The sequence below is a fragment of the Hippoglossus hippoglossus genome, chromosome 23, assembly GCF_009819705.1.
Source record: "Hippoglossus hippoglossus isolate fHipHip1 chromosome 23, fHipHip1.pri, whole genome shotgun sequence".
Lineage (NCBI taxonomy): Eukaryota > Metazoa > Chordata > Actinopteri > Pleuronectiformes > Pleuronectidae > Hippoglossus > Hippoglossus hippoglossus.
In genome coordinates this window covers 6832444-6846717 of record NC_047173.1, presented here as the reverse complement: position 1 = coordinate 6846717, position 14274 = coordinate 6832444, and the positions used below count along the sequence as shown (strand labels likewise).

At 43.8% G+C, this 14274-nt stretch overlaps 1 protein-coding gene across 2 annotated transcripts in view; it reads left to right on the top strand.

Annotated features, from left to right (window-relative positions):
• Positions 1–14274, top strand: part of cerk (ceramide kinase) — a 53484-nt gene that overhangs the window by 16393 nt on the left and 22817 nt on the right. For both annotated transcript variants that reach the window (XR_004613067.1, XM_034578223.1), the window contains exons 4-11: positions 2200–2325; positions 2922–2988; positions 4079–4224; positions 8225–8299; positions 8502–8654; positions 9879–9984; positions 10548–10627; positions 13839–14044. Coding sequence is in view for 1 of the 2 variants with exons in the window: in XM_034578223.1 (XP_034434114.1) it covers positions 2200–2325; positions 2922–2988; positions 4079–4224; positions 8225–8299; positions 8502–8654; positions 9879–9984; positions 10548–10627; positions 13839–14044 (959 nt within the window). In the remaining variant the exon portion in view is untranslated. The remainder of the gene's footprint in view (positions 1–2199; positions 2326–2921; positions 2989–4078; positions 4225–8224; positions 8300–8501; positions 8655–9878; positions 9985–10547; positions 10628–13838; positions 14045–14274) is intronic.

Below are 14274 nucleotides of genomic sequence, written 5' to 3'. Positions count from 1 at the left end.
CCAAAAAAGTGTCATTTACAACAGCAGAGCTGTGAAATCGTAAACCCTTCCTCCTCCACGTTAGCAGAAAGGACATAAGCCAAACTAAAAAGTCAAAATACATATCCAATACATTACATACATATGTTTCTGTCATTTTTAATAAGAGCATGCATTTTTTACTATGCACTAATGTACTTTTATTAGCATATAGGTGCATACTAGTATGTACTTTAGTGGGTCACTGCTGCTGATTATCATCCTACGGGTGCTTGTGTCTGATCTATACATTATATTTATTCAGGTTTGATGTATTTCTGATGTTTTTATTCATTTTTATTAAAATTGCTCATATTTCTATGAAGATGGGTCAAATGTAACTGTAAGTACTGTATATTCAATAGCACTTAGTCACATGAAAGTGGCAGCTAAATGGCAAGGATACATTTTGAAATTTCATTGTAATAGTGGTCCATGCTGAACAGCTACACTTGTTCTGAATTATGGTTTAGAAGCTGCTACAGCTGTAATTTGCCTGTCAGGCCGAGATAAGACTAGAAGGTGTATATTGTGTTTGTAGGCACAGTGCGTGCTGTGAGAATCAGGCTATCTGACCTCTCGAGCAGTTCTAACAGCTGACAGCAGCTCTGGGCCGTGAATAAACAACACAGTGTTTTTCTCTGCTTTGTTTACGGACTTCTTCACAGGGACGCCGTACAGCATGTATGATAAGTTACTGTTGTTTCCCAACGAAAGCGACTCCCTCAGCCTCCCTCATCATTTACCGTAACGTCTGTTTGATTCATGACACTGCCTCCTGTCATGTTATGAAGAGATTAAATTATATTTGTATTGAGGGCCACATAAACAGTGTTTGAGACAGTCTGGGAAAATGAAAGAGCTTTAAGTGTACTGTTGAAAATCAAAGCTGTGCTTGCAAGTTACCTTCATAGACTGTAAATAAAGATGGACGATATGAAAGTTCATCAAAAGTGAAGCCGAAGCGTCCCGATCGCCCCCTGGTGGCTGGCTCCAGTATAGGACATAAATCCTGCCTTCTCCATGTCAAAGGATTTGACTGGGACTAAAGTCAAAAGTCAAAATATACATCAAAATATGTTTTTTTTTGTAATTTTAGGTAGTTCTCATTACACTGATGTATGTTTAAGTGTTCATGTTTACTATGAAAAACGCGGTAAAACGTCATTATATCGCACACTCTGGCTCTGCGTTCTTATCCAGGATATTTCTGCTTCATTTCTGTACAGTGGGAGGACATGGAGATGTGTCGTCCATCTTTATGTACGGTTACAGTCTATGTTCATTACAAGGTATATTGTTGCCAGGGAGATTGTGACCATACCTGCTGCAACTTGTCAAGTTGGTGGAGATTGTAGATGAACAAAAAAATATAATATAAAACGTCGGTGAATATCTACATCGTACAAACAACACGTCATCCATCAGAAATGTTTGGAAATAATAAGTCTACCTCTCGATGTCGTAAGTAATTTCTGTTTTCCAGTAATTTATGAGCATGTTAAATTACCATAAAAATGTTATTACACCATCAGTCAGAACATATTAAGCTTTATTACATGTTTGACTGAAGAAAACCCATTGTTCAGCACTTTGGGACTTGTATGATTTCACGATCGTTCTATTGGGCTCTAAAGGATTCAGTGTGTATCTAGCATGTGGAGATAAGCGTTTACTTGGCCTCATTTTGCCTGGAGAGATTAGTCAATTCGAGGAAATGAACGACATTCATCGTGAATATGAAGCCTCGTTGTGCTCCAACAGTGTTCGTCTCCTCCACAGTGCACCCTTACATCACCCGGTTTTCGTTGGTGCTCATTTACCACTTGATCCCAATCCATTCGTTCTCAACTATCTCGGTTTGTTGTCCCGAACGCAGTCTTCCACAGCAGCCATAAACAAACCATTTACCATGCTCCATCGCCGCACTTTGTAGGTTTATCACCAAATGATGCAGCACCTCTGAATCGCTCCCCGCTCCACCCAAAGCCAGTAGACACACCATTACTTCTCCAGCAGCGCGTTTTGGAGACCAGTCAGTTTGACGGAGCATTTTGAGAAAGGTCTCTGGTTAATGAAAACTTCATCAGGCTGCTGTCAACCACACATTTGAAGGAAAAAAAAGAAGGTAAACACTGGGTCTTTTTAATGACTATCTCAATCCCCTCCTTCACTTTGCAGCCAACCGGCCGAGGAGCCTCCTGGTGTACATCAATCCCTTTGGCGGAAAGCAGCGAGGGACGCGTATTTACGAGCAGAAGGTGGCTCCACTCTTTCGCCGCGCCTGCATCTCGGCCGATGTGATTGGTGGGTCCCTCTCAGTGGCGTTCTTCAACATTTAAATAAAAAATGAGTCCCGGTGGCGGCCATATAGATCTCTGTGGCGGCCGTGGCCTCGCGTGGGGACTGCAGAGGCTGGCGAGGATATGATGTGGCTTATGGCGCCATCAATCACATCAGCACCTTAATGGTAGCTGTGATAGTTGATAAGCTTGGGTATCCAAACACATCTATTATTCAATAAGTGCTTGCTACTGCTACACATAGTCTGGTGTGTTGATAGTCCATCAGAGTGAACGCTGCTCACTGGGCTTACTATGAATCGCAGGATTGTATCTGTGTTGACATTCTATGACCGGTGAACAGATTTACTTTTGAAATATTACTTTCCGGACTGATAGGAAACAGCTGAATTACATTGCTGGGTGCCGTTGTGCCTTTTTTGGAACATTAATCCGCACAACGGGTTCCGGGTTAATGTTTGAAAAGTGCAGCACTATTCCCTGTCTTTTATTTCAAAATGCCAGTAATAGCACACCTGCTGTACTCCTCAATCCACACAGAGTCAAGTCATTTTTGTCTGCGCGTTCCCTTTCATTGACACTTGCCATTTGTTTCTATAGTTACAGAGCGTGCCAATCATGCCAGGGACCACTTGAAAACAGAGGCCAGTCTGGATAAATATGACGGGTGAGTGCTCGAGCTTTCAGGCTTTTAACACTGGTACTTCTCTGTGGCATGAATAGAGTTGACTGTTGTGGTTCATACTGTAATAAAGCCACTGAGAGGCCCGACCATGAGCTGTATGTCACTTAGTGCGTATTAGAGGCTTTTTTTTATAAGGCCCTGCTGCGTTTAATGACTGGGACAAAGCCCTGCGAGTTTCTCACACTTAACCACTATCATTATGCTGATCTCAGACACTGACCTGCCTTCCCTTCTCCTAAACATCAACAAACACGTGCATGGTCAAACACCAAACAAATACTAAATGAATTATTGATATAAAGTATTTATATCCTGCTTTTCCAGTCTTATCGATCACTCAAAAGGCTTTGTACTATAAATCATATTCACCCATTCGCACACACATTCATATCGTGCTTCTATACACAGCACTTTTTCTATCACACTCAATTCATGTACTGCTGGCACAGCCTTCAGGGGCAATTTGGGGGTACAGTGTCTTGCCCGAGGACACTCTGGCATGCAGACTTGAAAATGAAGTGGTCAACTGGAGCAGAAGCAGCAGTTTAGCTCTAAAAGCACTAAAATAGATGTCACTCAAGATATATCAGAATTACCACATTTAATATATCCAGCATGTAGAAGCACTTACAATACAGATAAGTCAAAGTCACCGTTTATGTTTTCAAATCAAACTGTGCACAATGCTGCTGCTCAGGTCTGAGTGAGGGGAGAGTGTGACGTAAAGTGCAACTGATAATTGTAATTGCACATAAAAGGTACCAGTAACATGAAAGGGTTTTCCTGCAGAGAGCCCAACTCCAGCCTCTGTCCATCAGATATTCAGCAGCGAGGGGTTAGAGGCATTATGCTTTCACCCGGCAGTTCAGACAATTTATACGACCACTTCTCTAAGGTTTGGTGAGATGGACCTAAAAGACTGTAATGCAGGGTGGCACCGCGTGATATTCTGATTTATTAAAGGGTTTCACAGTTAAAGCTGCTGCCCAGATGTGTTAATGTCAAGGTTAGAGGTAAGAACTTTGAGCCATGTGTGCAACTTGTAAGTTGTCGATGTCATCTATCTGCCCAGGGTGGTGTGTGTGGGGGGAGATGGCATGTTCAGTGAGATCCTGCACGGGTTGGTCACCAGGACCCAGACTGACCATGGCATGGACCCGAACCAACCGGATGCTGAGCTGGTGCCGTGTTCTCTGCGCATAGGGATCATTCCTGCAGGTGAGCCTTCTCCATCATGCTCAAAGGCTGTATATGAAGATCCCGAAAAGTGAAGCCAAAGTGTCTTGATGCCCCCTGGTGGCTGGCTGCAGTATAGCATCATAAATCCCGCCTCCTGGCATAATAGGAAATGCTGGCTTCACTACTGGTTAGTGTAAGGAAATGGATACGTGTCGTCCATCTTTTTACACAGTCAATGATTATATCATGTAAAACACATATCCAGGTTTTGAAAACGTAATTAGTGGTTTTAGTGGTAATCCCCTCACTTTCACCCCCGCTGTTCCTCTCTCCACCCTCACATGAGCATAAGTCCCCCAGCGCTGAATGCAGAGTTCACGCCAGGTGTCTCGCTGTTGTCAAAATGTCCCTGGGAAATGGAGGAAATAACTTGTGACTCCATGGTGAAAGTTAAAAATAAAGATAATCGATGAAGTCCTGCAGTCACAAATTGAGTCAGAGGGCTGCAGTCATTCTACTGTACATGTGCAATGTATAGTGTTGAAACGTTTGATGGTGGTGTTGGATGGATGTCCAGTTTCTCTCTAAAATGTACAATTGAGGTGCTGGAGTTTTAAGAAAATTGACTTAATCTGTCACTCCTGCATAAACATCCCATCAGGGCTGTAATTGATTCTCATTGTGAGGATCAGCTGATCCCTGAGTTACACAAGAGAATCGCTATGGCAACAGGGCAGGCGGTCCCGCCTGGGCCCCGTGGAGGGTCAGTCATTCAAAGTGCCATCAATGGGAAACGTGCTGGGTGACACTTTGAAATAATTTCGAAATTTTCATGAAGATGGGAATACAGTGCATGAGGCTATGTGACAAATGGATTGTGATAACAGAAGGGTTCATTTACAGCCATGATTTGGATGTGGGAATCAAATTATCATCATTATTAGTTTTCCATTACAAAAGCAGATGAATTACAATGTTAGCTGTGAAACGCGGTGCTGTCGAATCCTTTCAGACGACTGTACAAAGGTTTAACATCTTATCATTACACTCCTGCTCAGGTACCGTAATCTGTCAGCGGAAAAAACATCAGGGCCGCCACGATGAAAAGTCTCACTGTTCAACACCTGTTGCCAAGAGGTTTTTAAATGTCATCGCTATGGCATTTAAATACGAGCACTTCAGTAGTTGGATGTGGTATTAAAAGTGCTTTCTTTTCTTGATGGCACCGACTTAAACAACCCCTCTCGTGGCCAAGGCCAAGGCGTCTCTTCAGTGTTTTTTAAAAAACCTTCAAGAACATTAAATAAGCACAAACATGTTGATGAGCAGTAGCTTGATTTCTAAAGGCACCTTCAAGAGTCTCACCTCAGCTCAGTCACTCATGGGAACAACTGCTTAGGAGTTTGTGGGTGACATGTGATGCATAGACACATTCAGGATGTATTGAAGGAAAGCGGTGGCCTGCTCTCTCATATTACCGTGCCTGTCCTCCCTCCTCACCACCCCGCGGACCTGCGCTCACTTTACATGTCACCAATAAACAAAACCACTAAACAGAAGTCATTAGGACATGAACAGGACTTTACTTTGTGTTTGTTTGATTCGCTCTTGAGTTTTAGACTCGTATTAAAACACATTGAAAAAAAAGTTCAACATTTTGTGATCGAGCGGTTCACCTGCCACACTCAACACGAGACGTGACGCGCAGCCGGGACATCAGGGTTAGAGGGACCTGAACGATCCACATTCATGAAAGCGACAGAGATGAGCACACAAACAGCAAGGTTTTATAAAGATAAGTTTTACGTGTGAGTGGTTAGAAAAGAGCAGACTCGCCGAGTAATGCGCCTCATGTCCAGGGGGGGGTTGCAGTGTCAGATCACAAAGGGCGTAAAATAATCGTTCTTTAATCGTAATTGAGGTAAAAGTTTGAAGTAATCATGATATTGATTTGAAGTATTATCGCCCAGCCCTACCAACGATTCCTGCTTATACTATCACAAAGGACTGTACCTTATCCACCTGGGTGTTGTTTATGATTTAATTGATGTAGTATCAATATTACTATCGAAGTAATACTTCGTAATAACTGTGGTACCAAAGTCATGGCCTTGTCACATGAACTTCTCTAACCACCTTTGGTTTTAAAGAGAATGTCAATTAACCCTGAAACTTTAAAAGACGATTATAATTTTTTTTTAAAGGAAAAAACAAGTATAAGTTGTACAAAGATCCCCTGTCTGATTCCAAAGGGTTCACTGATGTCGTTATGTGATACTGTCACAAGTGCAGCCATAAATCCATTCATGCACTGAGGATTCCAACAGCGGGAAACATCCCGCACTAAAAAGCATCTCGACCCCATTGTTGTCCCGGAGATAAAGATGATCTCCCTGTCAAGATGATCTTACTGGCGAGACAGTTTGGGGGAGGATACGCAGATAAAAACTGGAACTTCTCCGCTGAGGATATGCCTTGTGACAGTTTCCGCTCGCTCGTCTGAATATTCCAACAGGCTCCTGTGCTTGAGCAACTTAAGGGGGAATAAAACATTGAACATCTGAGGGCTGAACACCATTGAACATCTGTGAGCGCCACTTAAATCCATTCAAAGTTGGGTGGCTTTTACTGTGTTGCTTCAGAGGAGTCAAATGGCATATGTCACCGCTTTTTTTCTACGCTCGGCAGAAAGAGCAGGCGGCGCGGGGCTTGTCAAGAGCGATCGCAAAGTGTTCGGATGTGATTACAAAGCTCGGAGGAGAAGAGGCAAAAAAGGCCAAAGTCATCTTCATACTCATCTGTTTCCCCGCCGCCGAGTGACGGGCCTGATCTGCTCCGCCACGCTTCCGTGAGCCAACTCAAAAACATCACTAGTTAGATTTCACTCACTCCTCTCCGTCTTTTATCTGCGGCAGTGGGTCAATTTCACCACTGGAAGATGATCAAAGTTGGATGGATAGGTCTGAAATTATGGCGCGAGGGGAAAAAAAGAGGGATGGAGTCTTATTACCTCTCAAGTTGAAAGATTTAATTTCAAACTCAACATTTCTCTTCAGCCAGGGTAGGGGGCGGGCCTCTTATCCTTCATTTCCTGGCTGAAGGGAGCCGATGATCGCCCAGGGGTCAGCAGCTCCCCGATTGGTCGACTTTATGACTGAAAATGTCTCCTCACTTCCGCTTAAAATAAAATCCCTCAATTTAATTTTTCTCACTTGGCAGCAGATGTGCTGTGACTCTGACTTCTTTTAAGAATGTGCTTATGATAAGAATTTCAAGTCCACTAAAAACCAGAACTAATTTTTTGATTTGTAGAATGAGTCCTGCATCTGATTCCCTTCCCTTCTGCAGCACAGTTGAAAAACATGACTGACAGTTGAACCATCCTTGCAACTATGCTGGGATGGGCCGACCAGACCAGACCTTGACATAGTCGAATGATCCATTCATTTCAAGGAAAAACACATGGGTCATCTAATGGAACATTAATGAAGGAGAGATGGGATTTTCTCTGCAGATAAGATGAGATAAGATGAGAAAATTCAAAACTGACACAGCAGCAGGGGAAAATGTGGTAAGACATAAATAAAGAATCTAGAATAAATAAGATAAAAATAGATCATTGTGGTTTTTAGTCAAGTGTCTCAACAGCTATAATAAAATGTTCCTTTTGTAAAGCTGAGACAATCCAGATGAAACTTGAGCTCCTTTCAGACGTGTAATGAAAAGGGGCGGAGTTTCTCCGGAGTGACCTGACCAATCACAACAGAGTGAGCCAACTGGCCAATCAGGGTAAAGAGCTCAAAGAGACAGTGTTTCAGACAGAGGCTGAAAAGAGGAGCTGCAGCAATGGACAATATGAGGAAACATTAGAGCATGTAAACCTTTTCAAGTAATTACCCAAGTTATAATTATGAACCTGATTATGAGCATAATGTTTCCTCGAAATAGTGGATGTTTGTTTTTGTGACAATAGAGTCTATGCGTCTGACTTTCTTAAATGAAACGCTAACCATGGACCTATGTGCCTCTCATCCACCAGGGTCCACCGATTGTATCTGCTTTGCCACAGTGGGAACCAACGATCCAGTTACTTCTGCTCTACACATCATTGTGGGTCAGTAGAAATGCTTGCAGCCCACGTGTTGTGTAGCTCAGTGGGTTCAGGGTTGCATCCTGTTTCCGTCTCATAGGGTTTGTGTAAGAAGTCACAACAACCTGTGGATGATAATCACAGCAGCTTTCTGTTTGTGTTGCCTGTCGTAACAACCACAAAGCCAAGTGCCACCTCACAGCTTCCACTGGGCATGTCTCCACAGGTGATACTCAGCCGATGGACGTGTGCTCGGTTCTCCACGACGACGTCTTCCTCAGATACTCGGTCTCGTTGCTCGGCTACGGTTTCTACGGAGATCTGCTGTCAGACAGCGAGAGGCAGAGGTGGCTGGGTCCTGCCAGATACGACCTGTCAGGTACGAGGGCCGCGGTTCTCTAAACGTGACTGACTGTCCAGGCTAATCCTGCTGTGGCTCACCGGTCTCAGAGCTTTAATGACCACACGCCTGCTTATATTTATGTCGGGTAAAAAACTGGAGCTGATCCCAGAGCTTCCTGGTCTCACTCCAGGTCCAGGATTCGGGGGATTAAAGATATAAATAATACACACAGCCTCAGGCTCGCACTCCCGTGTAGTTCTGCAGTGAGACTCACTTACACCACCTGACTCACTAACACCACCAAGATTTCTCTCCGCACTGGGGCCACACATAAATACTCACATTCATTGTGGTGTAAAGGCATCCACCCTGTGATGCCAGTTATGGAACCAGGCTAAATTAAAGTGGGGCCGACTGTACAGAGGAGAAAAACAATGTTGAAACGGAAACCTGGGGCCTTATTTATCAACGCATGCATAAAACAAGTCCTAAGTGTGCCTCAGCATGAACACAAAAGTTTGCATTTAACTCTGACATCTTTACACTATGATGCACTGTGCTGTAAAGCAGCAAGGCACACAGGCAACAGGCAAAAAAATCATTAGGTTTTATTTTATGTCTTTTCCCATAAGGATACCAGTGTTAAAACATAAGATTTCACTGTGTCTTTTTTTATTTGTTCTTATACAACAACAACCTAATATAAGCAGGGGTGTTGGCCCCGAGCTGAGAGGGGGGCCCCTGAGAACGTCTCATTCTGTTAGTACGCAGCAATGACAATTTTGTGAGAATTCTATGACTATTTTATATAAATGTTGAGTTCATTATCACATTCGTTTCTTTGTCGATATTAATAGCGTTATGAGCAATAACGTAATGCCATATTGGTCTGGTTTTTCATTGGTCCTGATATCGCGAAATTACAAAAACAGCCAAAATTACCCTTCTCTCTCCGTCTGTAAAATATATGCATTTCATGAATCTATCACCAATTCGTATATTCGTATACGAACACCGTATATGAAACGAGTGCATCAAGGACAAACTACCACACTACACACTGCATTTATGATGGAGGCCACTGGACTGCATTAAGCACAACTAGACATGACACATGTTAACTTACAGCGGCCTCGATAGAGAAAAGGACGAGTAGTGCAGTTGGTTATGTCACATTTCTCCTCTTAATTGTCTTGTCAAATACAAAAACACATTGACACGCATTCCGTGGCTCACACTGTGTGGTTTTTTTTCTTCCAGGGGTGAAAACTTTCCTGAGCCACAAATGCTACGAAGGCACCGTCTCGTTCCTCCCCGCCGAGGACGATGTGGGGAACCCGAGGGACAAGCTGCTGTGTCGATCCGGGTAAATAAACCATCGCAGATATCTATTTCCCTGCAGCCTCCCGGCACTATTTCAAAAGGTGCTAACTTATCTGATGTGCTGTAGTTCAATAGCGGCGCTGCACCTGCCAGAGCTTAAATGGGCCAGTTTTACGTTGTCAGGAAGCCTAACTGATTTATGGCGGACCAAAACACGTTCGCTCTTTTCTGAAAAGTGCCTGACTAAGTGCTTTGTTGTTGTTTCTGTTTGAGATGCAGACATTGTTTGCATTTGTTTTACGGGGACTGAAAAGAGGGCTGAGAGCCATTAATCTGTTAAAAAAATAACGCCATGTTCCCTGACAGCTCACTTCACCATAAAAAAGTGGTTTGACTGTGCTGCACAAAGGCCGCTCTCGACTTCTGTGAGCAGCTCTGACATAAAAACCCTCTAATATTTAAAACGCAGTTACAGTGCACTTCAGTTAAAGATGGACCCAATTCATTCCCGCTTAATGAATCATTTAGGCTTGTTAGAGCGCCGCGTGTCACTGCGGGCGCTGATGGTTCGATGACTGTGAAAACAAGGTTACGCTGATGTTTCAGGTGCCACGTGTGTCAGCGCAAGGCCTCATCAAACGACAAGCGGCGGGAGATGTCAGCGGAGAAGGAAAAGTCTGATAAAGGTACGAGTCCGGGGGATGTTACTGGGAATATGTCAAATAAATCATTTCTGCCTCGTTATCGGCTTGTTTGTCTGTTTTGAAAGTTTGCTTGTGAAAATGAGCATCTCTAAACCTGTGGTAGGAGAGGAGAAAAAACCCAAAGCAGAGACGAGACAATCGCACAAAGGCTTTCTTTTCTCTTGAAGACACACACACACACACACACACACACACACACACACACACACACACACACACACACACACACCAAACCAGGGGAGATTTGCATTTTTCTCTCTTTTACACCGTAAAAGAGAGAAAAATAACATCATCTTCTGACTCTCATATTTTCACTTTATCTGCATTTTCTTTCGGGGCTATTTTGTCCCTCCCTCGGCAGCATGCTGAAACTGTTGATGAGATTCTTGATGAGTTATTGACGAGAAAATATAAAACGATTTTAGTGACAGTGCACGACTCCCCCCCGTCGGAGGCTTTTTTGGGCGCCTATCGATTTCCAAATCTCCATAATCCACCCCCTTCACCCTGCTTGATCACTTGTTCCTCGATGAGGCTGGTGTGTGTGTGTGTGCTGTCGGTGTGTGTGCTGTCGGTGTGTGTGTGTGTGTGTGTGCACTCAGCTTTGGGTAGGGCAACATTACCTCACCTAATCCCTCGCCTGTCCCCCCCTGACCGTGGCGCTCTCACACACACACACACACACACACACACACACACACACACACACACACACACACACACACACACACACACACACACACACACACACACACACACACACACACACACACACACACACACACACACACTTCATTATCTACAATCCTCTCAACCCATCAACACGGCAGCACAAGCCTCTGGAGGCAGTTGAAATACTGACTCCTGTGGTACATGTTTGTGTGTGCTTTGAGCTGCAGGATGAGCTGTGTGTGTGTGTGTGTGTGTGTGTCTGTGTGTGTGTTTGTGTGTTCTTTTCCCTCTCTAATTAGTGTCCTGATGTTTAATGTTTATCTTGGCCTGGCTATCTGGAACTGAGGCTTCCTATGGCACATGTGTGTGTGTGTGTTATCTTGTGTAAATATTCAAGCGAGCGCAACCTGTTTGTGTGTCATGTGTGACAGACTCCCACTAATCAGGATGAAATTCGGCTCTGGCGGCTCTGACGGGGGGGGTTCGCCTCACGCCACCGCCGCTGTTTGCTTTGCGATCCTCTCTTTCTCCTTCCTGGCGTGGGAAATCTCCGACAACTGCTAAATCAATGAGGCACGACGCACTCACTCTCTCTGCAAATGAGCCCCAGCCTCTCCTCCGAAAGCAAATACTCATTTGGAAACATTTCCGCTAATGAAGAGCCTGCAGGCCACAGTTGGATCTGTTGTTTAGTTTTTTGGGGAGTTTTTTTTTGAAATTTCGCTTTAATCACTTCTTCCCAATTAGAATATTGTTGTTTTTATGTAGCCTCAGCGGGCTTGTTATCATCGGTTCGCGTTATCACCTCCGTCGGTTTGTTTTTGCGAAATGAGGGGGAAAGGTAATGAATCGTTTTGCTTTGCGAGATCATATAATTTTCCCTCTGAGATGCTCGTAAAAACAGTCAGATGCTAATTTGGACGTCTGTGATCACTTTTTTGCAGCTCACTCCGCTGACTATCACGCCGGTGACAGGCGCCGCCGCTCCCACGGGTGACGCCACTGTGTCTTTTGATACGCCGCCGCTTGTAAACAGGCGCTTAATCTCCGAGGAGCAGGGTGGCGATTTGTGAAGTGCAGCCATCGCGTCTGTCACTCGAAGACTCGGAGGCCACGTGTGCGTCTAATCACAACAAAACAACTTTAAGTGAACGCAGTCTGTCTTCTATCTCTATGACTTATCTCCAGATAAGGGCGAGCCCCCTCCTCACCCAAACTTAATTGCGTTTTGGCACAGAAGACATTTCAGTACAGTACATTCAGCATCAAAGTTTCTATCTGGGCTCAGTCGTCAGGGTAACGCCGCTCCCAGGCTTCCTGCCAAGACATCTGGATCTTAATGGACCCTCATCAGCAACACTGACGTACTGTGACAAGCTTGGAACTTAACCTCAGGACTCATAAAGCACTTGGAAAAAATACACAGTGGGATTTCAAAACCAAATACCTGCTGGAACACAGATGATTTGTTTCAGAAACTGGAGGCTGAGAGGAGTTTTGTGGTTTATATTTATCTCTTATCTAACACACACATATGCACGTCTAACATACACACAAACTCGAATGCTGTGCTGTAAAGTCATAATCGCAGTGCAGCGTATTCACTGCGGCACCAGCTCTCTTCATTTTGCATCGTCAGTGTCAGACGGAGGAGCTTTAATGCTGCAGGAAAAGAGAGCAGCTTAGTAAATGGTTGGTGGACGAGGCCTGACGTGTTCGGCAGGGCTTGGTTTTTTTTTATTTATTTTGGCTTCAAACCCACCGGTCTCCCAGCGTGAACGTGCCAGATTTCACTTGATTTCGAGCGAAGGGAGTTCACTTATTTGTTCTAGAGTTATTTGAGTTTGCTGCCTGCTGAAAAAAACTCACAGGCGACTTTTTAAATATTTAAACTTGCCTACTGTGGTTTTGTGTAGCTTCTCAACAACAAATATACAAAAGAATTTTGTAAATTGAAATACTCACAAAGCACCTTAATAGGGCAGGATTCAATTGTATTATTATTTTGTTTGTTTAAGCTTTTCCTCATCCAAAAATACATTTTTCTATCTCTATGTTAGAGCATAGTAATAAAACACTTTTGTTTGACAAAGCCATTGGCTGCCATCATTTGTCATCCCGGCTCTTAGACCATAAATTGTCCTCCCTCAAAATTTTGAACAAAGTGGAAAAAAAAACAACTTGGACCCATCCCCATAATTTAAAGGGGTCTTCCTTGTGTCATGGTCAACTTCTCCACAACATTTCATGGAAATTGGTTGAATAGTTTTTGCCTAATCCTGATAACTAACAAATAAAAAAGTAAACCTCCTTAGACGAGGTAACTAACAAGTGGATATTTATTATTACTAGATTTTTAAATCAAGATCAACTTGTCAGACTTTACAGTGTAGTAGATACATTTGGATTAGTTCATTCACATTAATCTAAACTGTGAATTTAAATTGGTTGAACAGAAGTATACCAACCGAAAACTAGTAAACATGGTCATACTGATAATAACCCTTGACTTCTGTTTCAGATGACGACAGTGGTTGGGGTGTGATCCGTGGAAAGTTCATCGCCATTAACGCCGCCAGTATGAGCTGCGCGTGTCCCCGCAGCCCACAGGGCCTGTCGCCGTTCGCCCACCTCGCCGACGGCACCACCGACCTCATCCTGGTCAGGAAGTGTTCCCGTTGGGACTTCCTCAGACACCTTCTTCGACACACCAACAAAGACGACCAGGTAGGAGGGAAGCCGCTGCTGTTAACATATGCAACCTTATTATTTTCTATCTGCAGCATGTCCCCCCCCCACCTCATATGGCAGTTTACAGCACATGAACATTGTGCATGTGTGCAACATATTTCAGAGCTGAAATAAGCCATGAGTGGGATCCAGCAGGGATAAAAGAAGCCCCGTCTTCAAAGAGCGAAGAAATCTCTCCAAAAACCACAAAACTTTTTAGACGATTT